The following is a 20469-nucleotide window of genomic DNA, read 5'->3' as shown; positions in this document are numbered from 1 at the left end:
TATATATAAAAAAAAAAAAAAAAATGACAAAAATGACTAAAAACTAAAATTACAATAAAAAAGAAAATATTAAAATAAAAAACGAATTCAAACTGCAGACAAAAACTAAAATAGTATTCCATTTATAGCAAAATAACAGTGGTCTGAGATGAACTTAAAGATATAATTATGCATTTACAATGTAAAAGCAGTTAAAAAGGAAGGTCATTTGCTTCTTGTAGTTTTTAAAGCGGTACATAAGACAATACATAGACGATACTATCGATACAAAACATGTAGAACACAAAGTAGGATATACATGCATTTATGTGAAGTGTGTGTGTAACAATTGTGTTGAGAATGTTTATAGAGACAAAAAAACAACAACATAAAATTAAAGGGAGAGAGCGAGCGCGAAATAATTAAATGGGTACATAAACTATAAAAGAACAACAAAAGAAAAAGAAAAAAAAGTGGTACTGGGGTACTGAGAAATTGATTTAAATAAAAATTGTATTTTTATTTTAGAAGTACATTCTGAGTGGACATGAAACCGGGACTGACCTCTCCAGCAGGGTTTTGACCATCCGCTCAAAAGCGTCGTCACATCGGAGGATTGGACTCGCTACTCCCCACTGCAGGGAGCTGCTGTAGTCCTTCAGCCCAAAGTAGACCAGGTCCTTAGGAGAAGCCTCAGCCTGCTGTGACATGCAAACACATCCATTTTACTTCTCTGAGCAAAACAGTGTAGTTCTCTTTTTACTTCTTTTAGTTCTTGCCTGCAAATGCTTTTAGTGTGTCTATAAACACATCTAGGTCATTATACAATAATCCAGATTATTTTTATGTGTCTGATGAATAGGAATCTCTGTCACTAATATCATACCGCACGCAGTGTGCTAAAAATGTGATTGCTTTACCAATTGTGTGAATTTGGATTGAAACGGCTGCAGTAAAGATTTTTTAATAGTTATATACATCCTGGATACTGAGCCACAAAGCACAGAATGTGTTGGAAAGACTTTATTCACAGAGAAAAAAGCAAACAATAATGGCGACTACCCATTGCAAAAACACCCAAAATGGTAAACCAAAAAAATTGAACTATCCAACATCAAACATCAAGGCTGAAACCACATATTTAAAAATGAGGCACGAAACATAAAAGTTTCAACATTATTTTTTCAACAACAACAACATTGAACACTATTCTGGAGATTGCGTTGCTCAAAATTGGAGACCTACAATAAAACTACATAAAAGGATCATGAGAAAACTCTTAATTAAAAAGATCATCTTCAATTAAATTTCATATGGATAAATGTTGCAAACTTTAGGCAGTTTGCCGCTAAATTAGCGCATGAAATGTGTTAATGTACATTACCATTGAAAAAAATGTTTTTGAAAGAAGACTCACCAAGACCACATTCATTTCTTAAAAAAAAAATACAGTAAAACAGTAATATCTGAAATATTATTATTATAATTTTGAAAAACTGGTTTCTATTGTAATATATTTTAAAATGTCATTTATTCCTGTGATGCAAAGCTGAATTTTCAGCATCATTACTCCAGAAATCATTCTAATCTGCTGACTTGCTGCTCAAGAAACAAACAGTTGTTCTGCTTCATATTTTTGTGAAAACTGTGAAAATGTTTTCAGGATTATTAATGGACAGAAAGTTCAAAAGAACTGCATTTATCCGAAACAGAAATATTGCTGACATTATAAATGTCTTATACTGTCACTTTTGATCAATTGAATGCATCCCTGCTGAATAAAAGTATACATTTCTTTAAAAAAACATACTACTGACCTCAACATTTTAAGCAGTAGTGTATGCATATACTCTTAAAATGCTTGTCAATCATCTCATTTACAGTAGCTGAAGTCTCATCTGTCCTCCATAAATTCCTTTACAGTTCTTCTCGGGGTCAGAGAAACTCACCGGGTTCTTAGTGTTGGGCCAGTGCACTTCATTCTGGGTACTGATGCGTGACTGACGGCTCTGCAGGGTGAACGGGAAGCAGCTGACCTGCAGAACCAGCAAGTTCACTGCTTCCAGAACCTCCGGACAGTTCACCACGCGGTCGGCCAATCCCTGCAACTCCCCGTGACAAACCGACCCTGACAGAGCGCTGACGGAGAGAGAGAAGAAAGACAAGACGTCTTAACACTGACCTTTCTGACAGTCGCTTTTACAAAGCGCTCGTCGTTGTTTTTCTCACCTGGTCAGGTCGACATGCGAGTTGTCGTGAACAAGGACGAAGAGCGTATAAGGGTTCTGCTTGACCTTCCTCATGAAGGCCTCCATTTTTGTGTGGACCTCCGCGTCCAGACGCACCACATACTTGTCAGACTTCTGCAGCGCTAATGAGGCGTCCTCTATTCCTAGATCTATCAGGACGCCTAGCAAAGACATGAGGACAACAACATAAAATATATACCAAATGTCAATATGCCAAAGTGTTGCAGAGTTGCAGCCTCAGAATCAGCTTGGCATCATGCTAACAATTTCACTAGCCGGGTTTCCATCCAAAGTTGCGAATTTAAGATCGGTCCGCTGGTTAGTCAGGTTTTGCCGTCCCATAGCGCAAAGTCATGTGACTTTTTTGATGCGCATGGAGGAATTTATTCGCAAAATGCATTTCCATCTCCCATTATTCGCATCAACCCTTTTTCGCACAAGTCAAAAACCACCTCAAGCGAGCGTAAAAACTTTTTTGCGAATTTTTATTCGAAATTTGGCGTTTTCATCACTCGTTTCTCATGCGATACTTCAAAATGCGCATTAAAATAGGGTGATGGAAACATAGCTATTGATGCGTTATTCGAGAACGGTTTGGTCAATCAAAAACCTTTTGATAACTTTTTGCCCGACTTTGGTAAAAATCAGACCAACGGTCTAGGATGAGCTCGAAAAAGTAGGTTTTCAAAGAAATTCTAAATGGCCGACTGCAAGTATAATTGATGTTGACATTCTCGGCATGATCCAAGGAATCTATCAAGAATAGTTTCATTAAAATAGGCAACAATAATTAAAAGCTATTAGCCTTTTTTGATCATTCGTTTTAAATTTTGACCAAAAGGGTGTGCTGTTTTCAAATAATTCAAAATTGTGAAAAATCTTGGCCATTAGAAATGCAAAGTTTGGTGTGCATTTGACTCGGCATGAGCCAAGGTTCAATTTGTTTTTGTTTTTTACGGTTCAAAAGTTAGTAGCATAAACATGAGCGCAAATTTGAGCTGTTGGTGTTGCTACAGGGTTTGCGTTAGAGACTCCAAACTTGCTATGGTTAATGTTGAGACTGTCCTCTATCTGTGTGCCAAATTTCCTAACTTTCCCGCAGGTAGTTCTATGGGCTGCCATAGACTCAAAGTGGAATAAAGAAGAAGAAGATGATGAAGGAAACTAATTTGTACAGGTTTGGAACAACATGAGGGTGAGTAAATGACACATTTCCATTGGTGAGCAATCCGTTTAACTGTCCAGGCAAGTTTTTGTGAAAGGTTCATAAGTTTCTTAAAACAGTGGGCTTGACATTGAAAACAAGTTAAATATCCCTTCAAATCGGCAATATCGTCTCTTCTGCTGTGACGTACCTGATTGTTGTATTCGCTGGACGGTTTGGTGAACCAGGACGTGTGACGGCGGCACCAATATCAGGAAGTCCACTTTACAGAAGCGGCCCAGATCTAAGCTCTGGCTCCCTGAGTCGGCGATAGCGCACACCTGCGACAAAAGGCTGCGTGCAACGCTCAGCTGCGGAGGGTGTATCTGAAAGCCATCACTCAGCAGATCTGCAACACATCGTAAGTCAATCAGCATTTTCAAGTGCCAAATATAAAGTTTTATCATGGCGTCTGGAGACAGCAAAGGCTCACCTGGCCCTGATTCTGGTAGCATGGCTGCGGCCTCTTGGGAGTGGATGTATTCGGTCAGATGTCCCTGAAATGGCTGAACCACGCGGCCTTTGCGCTTACGCTGGTACCGAACCAGCTGTTTGTCCATGTTGTCGCCTGTAGCACCACAATCGATTTGAAATTAATAAAGGAGACACATGCACATGCTATAATTCAAAAATCTGAAAAGTTTCTTTGAAAGAAAGTAACACTTTTATTCAGCAAGGTCACATTACATTGATCAAAAGTAACAGTAAAGACAGTAAATACACTGTTCAAATTCATTCAGTTCAATTGATCTTTCTATTCATCAAAGAATCCTGAAAAAAACAATGTATCACACTGTTTCCACAAAACTGTTTTCAACACTGATAATAATAAATGTTTCCAGAGCACTAAATCAGCATATCACAATGACAGGAGTAATGGCTGCTGAACATTTGGTTTTGCCATAAGAGTAATAAATTATATTTTAAAATATATTAACATAGAAAAGTTAGTTTAGATTGTAATAACATTACTTTTTTACTGTATATTTGATCAAAAAATGCAGCCTTGGTGAGCATGAGAGATTTCTTTCAAAACATTTAAAAATAATAATAATAATCAACCACCAACTTTTGAACAGTAAATGTACAACTGATAAAGTCAATGCCACTGCGCAAAAAAGCATTTCGGCTTATAAATTTGAAACGTTGTGGCCGAGAAACACTTTTTTCCTTGATTCCTTAGGGTTATTTCTTTCAGAAACAGATTAGTTTAGATTGTAATATTTCACTATATTACTGTTTTTACTGTATTTTGACTAGTTAAAAAAAGTGTAGTTTTTGTTATATAAAACTAAAAATATAGTTACTGTATTTATTAGTGAGCATAAGAGACTTCTTTCAAAACACTTAAAAAAAATGAATAGACCACAAACATTGAACGGTAAATGCACAGTAGAGACAGAAAAATAACAACAACAAAACCTTTCAACTTACAAATTTTGAGTGTGGTCTAGAATCATAAATTGTCAAAAAAATTATTTACAATCTCATCCTAAATTATGTTCAGCTTTTGAACTACGTCCTAAATTCACCAAAGAGGGTGCAGTGACCACACAAATTGCAATGTGAGTAACATTTGCGTTCTTGGCCCCAAAATTGCTGCTTACATCTATATTCTTAAATTAATTTCTAAATAAAAGACAATGATAAGATGATGAAAACCGATGGATCCACTAAATTGTTGCACTGAGACTCACCTAATGAGGTGCTCTGGAAGTGCGAGGCGAGCACACTAACTTTCCCGGTGATGAGCTCATAGCTGATCTCCTTCAGAAACTCGTTGGTAGAGAGCATGCTCTCCGCCAAGGCTCGAGACTGATATTTTCCTGAGAAAAACAACAGCACAGGGTCACATAAAAGACAATGACACACCTTGTTCAAAAAACATTCAGCTTTATTGATTCTTAATAAGCCAACAGTGTGACTTTAGACTCCTTAATTGGCATTTATAGCATGTAAATGGACTAAAATTAAACTTTGGCAGCAGCTATTTGCACCTAGTGTAAATAGCGATAGATGCTATTTACACCAAATGAAAATAGCATATTTTCTTACCGATTGATGCTATTTACACTAAGTGCAAATAACTATACATTGTATTCACACTGTTAAAAGAGCAGGATTTTCAGCTATTTATACTACTTATTGCAAATAGTGGAAATTATCTGCACCTCAGTATTGTAGTACATTATAAAACAGTATGCAATAATAACGTATAAAGTGTAAATTATCATTTTAATTCAAATGATTAAATGGATGCCTAACCCTAACTGGGACAATAAAAGCCCTCCCTACACCTACCCTAACCCTACCGGATACTTTATTTTCAACTTTTCGATTATTTCCTTCATTTTTATTGAAAATAAATGCCTTTTCGTGATATGAGAATTGAAAAGGGAGAAAAAAAAGTTCGGCAAAAGGCGGATTCGAACTCGGGTCAGTCGTGTCAAAATAACTACGGCACGCACAGAGATTCTTGACAGAATGACGTAGTTCTGCACAGGCCCCTCCCACGATTGTTGACTGACACTGGCGTTTTACCTTAGACCCGCCCTGAGTGAGCCGTCATCAGTCCGCCATTGTTTCGACGCCGGAGCGGTTGTAGACAAGAATGTCTTCTAAGTGATTGAGGTGTTCTGTTGTTGGATGTAATGAATATAGCAGTTGTCATTTACTCTCAACATCTGAGCCGCTGAAGACGCAGTGGATTACGTTTGTTTTTGAAGGGAATGCATCCCCGATCTGCCTAAATGCGTTTATGTTTGCGCAAATTTCCTAATAATGTGCTAGTTAGCAAGTTTTACGATGAATGCGGCTAAAGTTTACAGACTCGGCTAACGCTAACGGCTCGTCACACCATGGAAGAGAGGGGCGGGGTGAGCAGAACTCATTAGCATTTAAAGGGACATGCACTGAAAAGCTGATTTTGACAGGGTAAAAATTGTTTTTTTACACTACCATTGAGAAATTTTAACCAAAGTATGTTATAGACTTTTCATTAAGACCCTAAAGAATCATATCAGCTTGTGGAAAATGGGCATCCGATGACCCCTTTAAGTCTTTGAGCACAGCAGAACGTACCCAACACTAGCACGCAGAACTCATTCGTTCCACTTTTGGAGGTGCAGATGATGAGCACATAGTTGCACAGGCACTGCTGCTGCTGTGATGGCGTCTCACTCAGCGAGCGCAGCGACTCAGAGATGCCCTCGCCCAGAGAGCCGTGGCTGGCTAGCACCTGAACGCAGCCCCCTGACACACTGGCCTCCATTCGAGCTAACCAAGGCAGCTGGGATGGGGACACGGGAGGGCCGGTCGGACCGCACAGCATGGCCTTCAGTACGATCTGCTCGAACTCTTCCCGTAACGGGATCTGCTCCGTACCTGCATTGAAGACAGGAAAAGGAATAGTCACATCACTATAAAGAGAGCACTCATTGTTCTTGCGTAATACTTGAGCTAGATGCATTTGAAATAAGATATTTAACAAGCTGTGCACTCTTTTCCAAAATCAATTCATGTTACTGATGCATTAAAACTTATTTGACATGCATTAAAACGTCTTGTTTGTCAGTGTTGTTTACCCAGCCGAGCAAGGTACTGCAGTGTGAGCAGTATCATGGTCTCTGTGGTGAGTAACTGGCTTGCTGACATCCCCAGACTGGCGAGGGTCTTCTCATTGAGCTCTCGGCCCTTATAGCAGCTCACCAGCAGGGGGCTCACCACCAGATCACCCACATTGCCAAAGAAGTACGGCAAAGTGCCTTGACCTGGAGAGAAACATTCAAACAAACAAGTTCACACACACATCCAAACACTTAAAGATGAAGTAACTCGAGAGATCTGGTTATATTGTGTACTGTGATGAACCTATTTCTGTAAAATTGACCTGGATGTAAAATAGTATTTCAGATTATGCTATCTTTCTTAACAATGTTTTTCAATGTTTGTCTTTCTATCTACATATGTGACCCTGGACCACAAAACCAGCCATAAGTAGCACGGCTATATTTGTAAGCAATAGCCAAGAAGACATTATATGGGTCAAAATTATCGATTTTTTTAATGCCAAAAATCATTAGGATATTAAGTAAAGATCATGTTCCATTAAGATATTTTGTAAATTTCCTACCGTAAATGTATCAAAACTTAATTTTTGATTAGTAATATGCATTGCTAAGAACTTCATTTGGACAACTTTAAAGGCAATTTTCTCAATATTTAGATTTTTTTGCTCCCTCAGATTCCAGATTTTCAAATAGTTGTATCTCAGCCAAATATTGCCCTATCCTAACAAACCATACATCAATGGAAAGCTTATTTATTCAGTGATGTATAAATCTCAATTTAAAAAAATTGACCCTTATGACTGGTTTTGTGGTCCAAGGTCACATATATATCTATATCTATATCTATCTATCTATCTATCTATCTAATATTTAATCTATTTAATATGTAGATTAAGTACTTTAAAAGCTGTTTTGTTAAAAATATGTATTAATATATTGTTAAAAATATAAAATATATAAAAATAATATATTTCTTTAATATTGTTTTAATTGTTTTAAATTTAATTACATTTTTTTTAATTGACAAAAATGTTGCTGAGCAGTTTATGACTAGTTCTTATTATCACTCTTTGCTGTTTAAATTCTTAAATGTAAGTTAAATATTATTATATATCTGATACTGTCAACCAAATTAATCTGACATTGCTAGCTTTTTAATCTAAATGTTAGCCTGCTAACTTGTCTTTATAGGATCATGTCTACTTAATAAGGTTAAAACAAATCTTTGTAAGAATATTATATATTTTATCATTTCGAAAAAAAACAAAAACAAATATCACTACTTTGAAAAATATCAAGATATTAATTCAGAAATGTATATATATTGGCCCCTAAAAATTGTTGCAATGACTTTTTCATCAAATTAAAGGGATAGTTCATCCAATCATTTACTCCAAACCTGTTGCTGGTCCCCATTGACTTCCACAGTATGGGAAAAAAATACTATGAAAGTCAATATAACTATATGAGCTTTTAATACATAAGCCTGTTATGAAGACTGACCAATGAGAAGGACTGGTCGGACCCCGTAGGAGTTCAGAAGGTTGTCAGGGATGATGACAGTGTCTCCCGCTGTGATTGGTTGGGGTTGAATGACCCCTGACACTGATGGAGGCTGTTGATTGGTCAGGGACAGTAAAGAACCTGGAACGAAGGAGCAAAACATTACATGTATGTACTTTTTATATTGGAACACACAGAATGCGCTGTCAAGCCATTGTGGAAACCTGATAAAACGTTGGCTGGATCTCTTCAGTCCCATGATTTGTTAACATGACACTCCAATCAATGGTGAGGACCAGGAAACTAAGCTACAGGCTCACAGTGTATGGATCTCCAAAGCATAAACCCTCCAATCTGCTGCTAAACAGTTCAGAACCTACTTTAGCGTGACCCTTCACCTCTGTTTATATGAAAACAATGAGTAAAGCATCCTTGTGGATGGAAAATGTCACGTCCCTTACGAAACAAAAATATATGGTAATATACTCCAAAATATAATGCGATATATTACATAATACATTTCCATATATTGGAAACTGGTGCTTATATTTTTTTTGAGTTGAATTACTGAAATAAATGAACTTTTCCACGACATTCTAATTTATTGAGATGCACCTGTAGATGTTCAAATATAAATGTGAATGTATGTACACACATACTGTATATACACATTCACAAAAATATGTATTGTAATTGAAATCTATTGACACAAATAGATAAAGTGCTATAAAAGAAACACTTAATAGTGTCTTTTGGATGTTTTCTTTCCACTAGTCTGAAAAAAACACTTTATGAAAAGCCAAAAAGCCATGAAAAAACAGTATAATAAAAAGAAAACAGACATAATAGAAAAATAATAGAGCAAGCTAGTGTTAGAGGCCTTTTTTGCTTTTGTTAATTATAATAAATAAAATGAAAACAAATAGATAGAATACAAAAAGATTAGAGAAGCAAGTGTTAGTTTTTTACACACATACGTATATATACACACATTCACGCAATGAGTTAAAGCAGATCTCTAGTTCCCAGCATGCTTTGCTTCTAACTGTTAAAAAAAAAATGTTAAAATTAAGTGTTATGTCGTGTTGTTGCTCAATATTACTATAGGGGGAGATCTTTTAGTGTTTAACGTTGTATTATTTTGAAATGTAAAAGGGTTTCTGGTATGTGTAAGTTTGTGGGGTTACCACTGTGCGGAAGAGCCTGTGGTTAGGAGGACGATTGGCCAAACACTGTTAAATTATATCTAACTTCATTTAAAAAGTGATGGTAGTGTATTTTTCAGCACAGTGATAGTCTGTTAACGTGTTTAGTATGAGATGATGTGCTTACAGTATGCTATTGTAAACTAGCTATATTTTAAAATATGAAACGTATATCAGAAATGATTGTTAAATATAAGAAATATATATTTCCATATATGTGTGAGAGTCTGTTCACTAAGTGCTTTATTATGAGCAGGTGTGCTTATGCTATTGTAAGCTAGCTATATTTTAAAATATGAAACATGTATATCATAAATGATTGTTAAATATATATTTCCATATATGTGTGTATATACTGCATGAGTAAATATATGTTTAATATATTTTTACACATGCAGTACCATATTATAAAGTGTATTACTGAATATAAAATTACATATATTGTGATATATTAAGTAATTATAAAGCGGGAATATTGTTCAATATATTGTAATATATTTACACAATATATTATTCTGTATAATTTCTAATGTACTGTTATGTCGTTTAATATATTGATCATTCATATATATGACCCTGATATTTCATCAAAAATATCTTAATTTGTGTTCCGAAGATGAACGAAGGTCTTACGGGTTTCGAACAACACGAGGATGAGTAATTAATGACAGAATAAAAAATTTTGGGTGAACTAACCCTTTAAGTTTTGATATATTTACAGTAGGAAATTTAGAAAATATCTTCATGGAACATGATCTTTACTTAATATCCTAATGATTTTTGACATAAAAGAAAAATCAATCATTTTGACCGATACAATGTATTTTTGGCTATTGCTACAAATATACCCCAACGACTTAAGACTGGTTTTGTGCTCCAGGGTCACATATTAGGAAATAATCAAATTCATGATTATTTTCCACTCAGGTTTTCTACTCAGGGCCATGCATAAACAGCCTGATGAACTGACCGACAGCAGCATTTACAAACATCAGGCCGAGGATGATGAAGTCAGACCCACCAGAGCTGCATGTCAGCGGGCGGATGGCTGGGACAGGGACGGCCGTGGCCGGGACGGGGACGAGAGACGTGGGGTGCCAGCTGCGGTGACGCTTTTTAGGCGGACCGGATGACATAGCAGAGGATGCTGCAAGAAAGAGCGCAGGATGGAACATGCTTGTTAGCATCAAGATGCACAGTGCATTTCATGATGCCTTTTCAAAACATCTGATGAGCTTGACCACTAATGAGATGCATGAGCAGGCAGTAGAGCGGCACGATTCTGGATAAATTGAGAATCACGATTTTTTTTGTCCCATATACAGATCACGATTCTAAAGTAAACAAAATTATGTGTGACATAATATTAATTGCTGCAGTCTGTTTAAAAGTGTTTAATTAATTTGAATGTATTATTTTTAAAACTATTAAACATTTTAATAAATATGTATTTAAAATATAATATATTTAATAGGCTACACCAATTTTTTATATTAAAATGTGACCCTGGGCCACAAAACCAGTCATAAGGGTCAATTTTTTAAAATTGAGAGATTATAAATAAGCTTTCCATTGATGTATGGTTTGTTAGGATAGGACAATATTTGGCTGAGATACAATTATTTGAAAATCTGGAATCTGAGGGTGCAAAAAAATCAAAATACTGAGAAAATCGCCTTTAAAGTTGTCCATATGACGTTTTTAGCAATGCATATTACTAATCAAAAATTACGTTTTAATATATTTACAGTAGGAAATTTACTAAATATCTTCATGGAACATGATCTTTACATAATATCCTAATGATTTTTGGCATAAAAGAAAAATCAAACATTTTGACCCAAACAGTGTATTTTTGGCTATTGCTACAAATATACCCGTGTGACTTATGACTGGTTTTGTGCTCCAGGTTCACAAATGATGAAAAAGTGGTTTGAATGAATGATTCAGTGACTCACTCATAAATATTTCACTTGTTTCATAACTGGAAGAATCAGCGTTTTTGAACGAATCTCTTGAATGAATGATACATTTTTTAACAGTCCCTGTCGCCACCTAGTGGCGAAATAATGCAATCGATACAAACGTTATTTGAAGCACCAGTTACTTTCAAAAGGGTATTTGCTCTATTTTGATCGCAACCATAGACATCAATGTTTATATCCGAACTATAAACTTTCATTCTAGTATTTCTGTGATTATATGAATGATTGTAAGACAGAACTAATACTGTGTAGTTGAAAAGACTGTTTGTTTTTTACCTAAACATGCTAACTGCTCTCTCTCCGTGTCAGCGGCAGAGCGAACTCAGATTTGAATGTTTTAAGACTTTGTCAAAGGTTTAATAGACACGGGAAATCGTTGTCATTTAGAAATTAGATTGCATGGGGGTTTGAATCGAGATCGCGATCTTTTAACGATTAATCATGCAGCTCTATCAGGCAGCATTGTGATTGGCTGGTTTAATGCTTACCTGGACTGTCTCCTGGTTCTGTGGCCCTATAGCCATGAGTAGGTGTGGCCAGTGGGTTTGTATGAGGCGGGCTCAGTAGACTGGACCGTCCGTCCATACTCAGACCATTAGTTAGACTGTTTACTCGCAGGGCAGTGGGAACTGAACAACAAAAAATAAGTTTGGAAGTCAGTAAAACAGTGTGGAGAACCATTTATACGCATGTGGTCTCAAAGTCATCAAAGCTGCATTTATTTAATCACAAAAATACAGTAATACTGTGAAATATTTTTTTTTTTACAATTGAAGACAACTGTTTTCTATTTAAATATATATTTTAAAATGTAATTTATTCTTGTGATGCAAAGCTGAATTTTCAGCATCATTACTCCGGTCTTCAGTATCACATGATCCTGTAGAAATCACTTAAATATGCAGATTTAAAAAAATATATATTTATATGCACCATTCGTAAACCACCTTTTCAGGCTAAAATTTATTTGAAATTTTATTACAATTTATTAAGAATTTCCCAAGTGCCCAGAGGGGTGTCATGTTTGACACATTAATGGCTAATGTCCACTCTTCTAGTGACAAACTATGCAAACACCCCAACCTACACACAAATTCAATAGGGAGGAAAGCATTCTCGCTCATTTCAGAAGGAGAATGGGTCCTGTGCAGCACAGTTTATTGATTTCCTTTAACTGATGGCATATTGATAATGAACTGCTGGGCCACTTTTACATCTAATATTCCTGACACATAGAGCACATATATGTTAAACGTCAATTGCAGGGAACTTGAAGCGTGGGCTGACATTAAAACCCTTAATAGAGAATTTCTGGTCTTATATTGATGATTTGGAGCGAGTTAATGTGTGTGTGTTTGCAAAAGGGGTTGTATAAGCAGCCAATACAAATGACCTTCAGAGAAGGGATTCATTCTATCCTTCTGTGGAGAAAAACAAACAATGAAGCAGCGAACAACATTTGGAACACAAAGTTGACCATAATTGGTTGTTAACAATTTATTATTTAAAAAACACAATACAAATGCAAATACATTTTAATATTTTACCTTGTTTAATATTTGAAAAAGTAGCAAAAATAATTAACAATTTTTTTTTTTTAAACAATGATAATTACATTTGAAAATTATATTCAAAGATGTATATTATGTGTAAATAATTTATCTTAACTTTAACAGAAGACATGATTAATTAGTAATTTATTAATTTAAAAATAGAATACAAATGCAAATACATTTTAATTGTAATATTTTATTTTATTTATTGTTGTGTTTAATGTGTTTTTGTTTAATGAAACAATGATAATGCAATTTGAAAACTATATTTAAATAATTCTATGCATTTTATATTCTATTTAAACAACTTTTATGGAAGAAACATTATCAATTCATTAATTCAAAAAATGCAAAAACATCCAAACTGTCAATTAAATAGACATTTAAATTAATTTGATAAACTTTCAACTTTAACATTTGAACCTATTTAATGTTAAAACAAAATAGTCAAATATTTAACAAAACCGTGTTTTTATATTGTATATAACAAAGATAATTAAAAATGGTCTTTAAATACAATAACTGGTTGGCTGCTTAATGTTAAGGCTGAATGTACAGTGTGGTTTGTTTACATTTCTAATCCAAAACATGAGAAATAGTATATATTGAATATTATATATAGAATATAGTGATGTTTTCTTTAGCAAGCACCACTAATTAACAAGCACACTGAATTGTTCAAAATAATTTTAACAACTGCTTGCACTGAACGTTTCAACGCGAAAGCAAGTTGTACTTTAATACAACATTTTCTATGACTTTTTAGCTTGGTATGATGAGCAATCAATGCTACTTGAAATTCAAAATGAGACAAATATCCTGTACCGATCGGTAAAGTCTTGGTCCCGTGGGTCGGTGTGTTCAACGGTTTGAGGAAGCCCAGCTCCGGGGGTCCAAAAATCCCTGAGGATGAGCCCGATTGCATGCGGGCAGGAGGCGAGTCTGTGGATCAAACAATAACTTCTTATCAATGCAGGTTTACTTTTTTACTCTTCATGGGAAATGAAGAAGATATGGAAAACACAAAATGTGTTACATTTGTTTTGCAATAATGAGCCCTTCTCCTAAACCTATTTTGTGCATCGTAAAAGACCACTAATGGACGCACTCTGCTGCCAGCTGCCCGGCTCTCTGAATGGTGTTGTGAGGAAGAAAGAGACAATGACTTGCTTTCTTTCACCAAACACTGTTGGGTAAACACTGTGTGGCCTCCAGCCAGATGTCACCAAATGCTGAGTAGCCCCCCACCCCTCTTTAACCGCAGGTTTCCCTCCCTACCCCCGTATGGACCCTCCCCCCAGGACAGAACATGATCTCTGCAGCATGTGTTCTCTTACCCCGCTCCTCTTATGTGCTCCAGAGCTTTAAAATGACGTGCTTTCACATGAGAAACAACTCTGGACGGTGAAAAATAGAATATTGTGTGATAAGGCTTGTAATATTTGCTGGTCCACACATGCACTCACCTGAGAGGGGGAAGGGAGATGGACTGTGGCCATTTGTGTCTCTATTTTCTTTGCTGCTTAGTGAGGATGAGGAACTAGGCTTGGATGAAGAAGCACTGCCCGAGAATGGCCTTGACTTACATTCTGAAAATGAAACAAATAAAAAAAATGCACAGGTAAAGTCAAGTGAACCATCTGTCTCTTTCAAATCAAACAGATTCAGTAACAATGTTATCTGTTATGTATAATGCATGGATGGGAAGGATGCAGAATATATCGGGAACACTGCATTTTTTTCCTCATTGGTACAGGTCTGGAATAAGAGTAAGATCATTTCAAGACCTATTTTCACAATTTAAACAGTACTGTTTTGTATCAGTTATGAATTTGTAAATGTAAAAATAGAACACAAATGCAAGTCTATTTTGTTTGCAATTAAACAGACATTTAAATTGATTTAATTTGTAGCTTTTTATTTTTTACTGTATTTAATGTTTAGAAATATATCAAAATATATAACAAAAATGTGTGTTTTTGTTAAAAAAAAACTATGATAATTAAATTAGGAAATTATCTTTAAAGGGGTCTTACTATGCTTTGTCACTTTTTCAACTTTAGTTAGTCTGTAATGTTGCTGAGAGAGGTGTTGTAATAATGTAAAATATGTGAAAAATAATGTGTTTTTCGAACAACCTAGTATGAGAGCCTGTTCTAGTGCACCCCCAAAACAAAATCAAGACTTTGTAAAAGAGCATAATAGGACCCCTTTAAATAATTCTTTGTACAATATATTCTCTGTGAATAATTTATCTTAACCTTTATGAAAGAAATCATCAATTATCAATGTATTAATTTAAACAATTTTCATTGCAATTAAACAGACATTTAATTTAACATTTTACCTTATTTAATGTTTAGAAATGTAGCAAAAATACTTAAAATACTTAACAAAAAAGTTTTTTTTTAAATAAAACAATGATAATTAAATTTGGAAATAAATAATTTTATGTATTCTGTGTAAATAATGTATCTTTCATGGAAGAAATCATTAATTATCAATTTATTAATTTACAATATAATATACAATTGCAAATACATTTTAATTCCAATCCAACAGACTCACTTAATTTAAGTTTAATATTTTGCATTATTTAATGTTTAGAAATGTAGCGAAAATACTTAACAATTTTTTTTGTTAAATAAAACAATGATACTTAAATGTGTAAATTATGTTTAAATAATTTTATGTATACTGTGTAAATAATTAATTCTGTGTAAATAATTAAAAAAAAAAATTCTGTGTAAATGATCATTAATTATCAATTTATTAATTAAAACATTGTATTGAATTATCAATTAAATAGATATTTAAATTAATCAGATACATTTTAGCTTTTAATAAATACAATTTGAATAAATAAACTTCAGTATAAAATGTAGCAAAATATTTAACAAAAATTTATTTTTATTTATTTAGTTAGTTAAATATAACAAAAGGGTAGTTAAATTTGGAAAACATCTTGAAATACAACATCTTAATCCATTAGCTAAGTACTTAATTTAAATGATGAACAGCATCAAAACTTTAAGACAGTCCACTGTCTATGCCTTGCAGCATTTTGCATGTAAGTGTGATACCTTTCCAGCAGATGAGGGTTCCCTTGCACAGAGCACCCTGAGAGTTCTTCACCAGGTAGTACTTTAAGTGCTTCTGCTTCTTCGGCTGAGTGGATAACTTCAAGTTGATGTGGTTGGAGAACTCAGTGAAGTAGCGGAACCCTTTCTCACCACAGCCCACACAGTTCCCTGAAAACCCTTCACAAACACACAAACATGGATCACTACGTGCTGCAAAAGACTCTTTAGAAAGACTCCGCGAAGAAAGGCTTCTGACCAAGATTTACACCAGGGTTGCACCGATACCACTTTTCCCAGAACTAGGCCGATACCGATACTTTTATTTTTGGTACTTGCTGATACCAAGTACCGATACCTGTATTTTCATTGCATTTGTCATTTTTTTAAATATTGAGTACAGAAACCAAAAGAATTTGTATAACGTTAGTTGGCTTAGTTTGGTATCGAAGCATTTTTATGAGTAGGAGTATGAATACAGGAGTGCAGTATAGGGCCGATACTGATACCAGTATCGGTATTGGTGCATCCCAATTTATCCTAATCAGGCAATAAAATATATTCACTATTGCTTCTGAATGGCAGATTTTGTTACTTTAAATAACAATTCACAGAAAAAGTGACTATACAACATATTCTTTTGGTTTCTGTACCCAGAATTTAAAACAATTCCATATGCAATGAAAATACAGGTATCGGTACTCGATATCGGCAAGTACCAAAAATAAAAGTATCGGTATCGTCCTCGACCTAGAAAAAGTGGTATCGGTGCATCCCTAATAATTAGTAATTATATAATAATACAGATTATATAAGTCCTGGAATTGTATTGGAACACCAACCTAAAAGGGCATTTTTCCCATTCTCATCTGGCAAGAAGCGCTTGTCCACCGCACAGACGAGGATGTGCTCCGGGATGCTGGGCGATTTGGCACCAACCAGCTCGAACCCCGTGGGAACCTCGATAGACTCTGTTGCCATGGAAACCAGGCGCAGATCCTTTCCCGCTTGACAGAACCCTGGGCACAGGTGGCTCAGGTCAGCGATATAATGAAAAGCGACTGTGCTGATGTAACTAAACGCACAATGAGTCACTGTTTACACTATTTTTCAATAGCTTTGCAATGTCATTACCATACGTTTCACTTTGACACTGACTTGGCACCTAAAAATGGCTCTTTTCGTAACACCATGCTTTCATATGACTTCAGAAGCTGGAATATATGCTGTAAATCGTCTATTAATTTCCCTACCGTCAACAGTGCAGCAGCCGTCAGGAGGGGGGCCCTGAAGGTACGGCAGCGGTGGGCTGTTGGTGTCTGAATCGTCCTCGTCATCCATATCATCAATGGAATTGGACGACTGGCAGTGTACCAGCACATGGCTGGACAGGTCGGACTTCATGCTCAGGTCCATTTTGGGCTTAATATCTGGAGGGCAGAACCAGAGACAGGTGTGTATTGCTATACATGCACACTTACACATGCATATAAGTCAATCTATAAGTTAGGGTACATTTCACATCAAGAAGAAAAGTGTAAAAACAATATGCTTCCCCAATAAACAACTATTATTTTCAGTTGATATATTTTATCTGCTAGTTGCCAAGCTTTATTATTAAAGACCATTTTGATATTACAAATAAATTATGTTTTTTCTCGCTGGTGAGTTTGTCAACTGTTACGGACAAACTGTTGATAGTTTAATCATTTTGACTCATAATTTCAAAGGCAGGCCTGATCTGGCAAACCAAATGTTATTTTCCTGATAATGTTCACCTCAAATTGTAATATAAATTAAAATTAAAATCATAAAAATATTGCAAACCATTACAATGTACCCAACAATGTTGATGGGCAATTAACATACTCTTTGGAAATAGGTCATTTGAGATCAAATACACAAAAAATGTACCATAACGTGTTCAAAATGTCAGCCGAGGAAGTAAATGACATCACATGACGCTGGTCACATGGTTTTGTGATAAAACATTTTTTAGTTTTCAGGGGTGTTTGGTACGGAGTCATGCAAGACATGCCTGTGGTAAGGCATGTCTTACATGACATGCAAGAAAAAATAAATAAATCGTGCACACGATTACTATTTCGTTCCCTCGATTTGATAATTCGTTCCCTCGATTTGCTAAATCATACACACAATTTACTAATTCGTTCTCTCGATTTATAAATCGTGTGCACGATTTAGCAAATCGAGGGAACGAATTAGTAAATTCTGCGCACAATTTAAAAATCGAGGGAACGAAATAGTAAATCGTGCACATGATTTAGCCTACTATTTTTTTCCTGCATGCCATGTGCGGGGCTCCGTAGTTTGGTTAGTAACATAGTTGACAATTTTTGTGGACATGAGTAAAATGAAATATTTTCTTGAAAGATAAATTACTCCAAGGCACTCGTAGTAACAAAAAAAAAGCCTTTAATTGACTGGGCTAAATCATTAAAATAGTTAAAAAGGTAGATCTACGCGTTTCGGCTTCAAAGTCTTCTTCAGGATACACATCAATTGTTCAAACAAGTGTTCTTAAACAATTAGCAAGCAATCAAAGACAGCTGCTTAATCAATGAAAGAAAATTTAATTTAAACAATCTATTTTTCTAATGGTATTTCTATTGCAGAAATAAATTTTACATCGATAATCTTGACTTAAATTGTTTTAGTCATTATTTTGAACTCTATTCTAAAAGCGGACATTGCAAAAACTAATTTAAGGGACATAAAGGCAATTTCAAGCAAACTGGAAAACAGGGTGAACAAAACATATGTGTGAGATTATAGTATGTATTCTCTTTATACTGGATAAAATATGATTTTGTCTGAAGAAAACTGTTGGAAAAAACAATTATTATCAATGGACATGAAATGTACCCTAAATTATAGATAGACTGAGCCATATATGAAGCGTTTTGATGGATGCAATAGAGTTTCTTTGACCAAGTTTTAGAAAATCACTACCATTTTTTTCCCTTAAAATGTAATGTATTATTAAGAACAAATCAAAATCAATTCCTTTGAAGGCGAATGATTACCTTCCAGGTTGCTAGGATACTGATCAGGCTCGAGATACAGCTGTGTGAATACGGGCTGTGGGTCGCCGCCGCTCGATCTTAATGAGGCCTCTATGGAGTTGTGAAGAGCTTCCTCAAAGCGGGCAGATTTCAGCTGTCCCGCGTATGAATTCCCCATGATCTGAAACAAAACAATTTTCAACAACAACAACAACAGTACAATTTTCTCACATTCATTTTGTTTAAATATACCCTGCATAAATACCACACACACATCATGATTAGTTCAGTTTTGAAGGGATTTCAAGGGTTCATCTATTTTGAAACGGAGAGGGAAGGAGACATTAATGTAATGTTCTGATGGACTGCATGAATACGATTTTAATTCCACTCCGAACGAGGCTATTTTTAGTCTTTCGTAGAATAGCCCTTGAAATCGTTTCTGCTGTATTACTAGCACAAACAGTCCAGGGATATGTTTCAGAGCACGAGAACAGCTATACTGTATAAAGAAAGTTACAATGCCTGATTTAAAACAGTAGGACGAAAGAAATCAAGTGAGAAGAGAGACCTGATCAACTATATTCCAAAAAATGTCACGTGAGCCACCAAAACAACCATTTTTATGACTTTTATGTCGACTCCTTGAGCTGTTTTTGTTCAGCAATCCTTGACTATAAAAAATGTTACGATAGAAAAGTAAGAGATAATGTACAGTCAGTTGGTCATTATTGCAAAATAAACCCTGATGGGATGATCAAAACCCTGACATTAATCTGAGGGGCCTTATATCACTTTTAAGGGGTGAATTTAGCAATAACAACAATTCCCTGAAACAACTGACTGCAGAAAGGCACAATTGACCAATAAAAATCAGGTATTCCAGAGAGTCGTGTATTAAATACTGATATGAAGAAAATGTATACCTCTAAGCTACATGTCAAGTATAACCATCTCATCTGTTAGGCCATCTGCTCTGCATTGACGCTTTAATTTGCACTTCTGATTGCATTTCCTTTCCTCTCTTTACCTTTTTGTTTGCCTTGTGAAACTACAAAAGCTCAGTATTGGTTTCTACTAAACTAGATGAGAATCAAGACAGCAAATGATGACAAA

General features: G+C 35.3%; 1 protein-coding gene across 1 annotated transcript in view; it reads right to left on the bottom strand.

The window, feature by feature from the left end:
* LOC107661895 (GREB1-like protein) overlaps positions 1-19531 on the bottom strand; it is a 32760-nt gene extending 13229 nt beyond the window's left edge. Inside the window, exons 1-17 of the mRNA XM_016451684.1 lie at positions 19375-19531; positions 17581-17757; positions 17170-17346; positions 16331-16507; positions 14714-14836; positions 14073-14189; positions 12183-12323; positions 10731-10856; positions 8505-8645; positions 7017-7202; positions 6514-6816; positions 5130-5258; positions 3866-4000; positions 3584-3781; positions 2209-2389; positions 1929-2118; positions 544-680 (exon numbers count right to left, since the gene is read on the bottom strand). Coding sequence (XP_016307170.1) covers positions 544-680; positions 1929-2118; positions 2209-2389; positions 3584-3781; positions 3866-4000; positions 5130-5258; positions 6514-6816; positions 7017-7202; positions 8505-8645; positions 10731-10856; positions 12183-12323; positions 14073-14189; positions 14714-14836; positions 16331-16507; positions 17170-17346; positions 17581-17757; positions 19375-19531 — 2795 coding nt within the window. The remainder of the gene's footprint in view (positions 1-543; positions 681-1928; positions 2119-2208; positions 2390-3583; positions 3782-3865; positions 4001-5129; positions 5259-6513; positions 6817-7016; positions 7203-8504; positions 8646-10730; positions 10857-12182; positions 12324-14072; positions 14190-14713; positions 14837-16330; positions 16508-17169; positions 17347-17580; positions 17758-19374) is intronic.
* Positions 19532-20469: the final 938 nt, after the last annotated feature.

Source organism: Sinocyclocheilus anshuiensis, unplaced genomic scaffold (genome assembly GCF_001515605.1).
Source record: "Sinocyclocheilus anshuiensis isolate Anshui unplaced genomic scaffold, SAMN03320099.WGS_v1.1 scaffold723, whole genome shotgun sequence".
Lineage (NCBI taxonomy): Eukaryota > Metazoa > Chordata > Actinopteri > Cypriniformes > Cyprinidae > Sinocyclocheilus > Sinocyclocheilus anshuiensis.
Note: the sequence above shows the minus strand (reverse complement) of the source record. Positions and strands in the feature narration are given on the sequence as shown.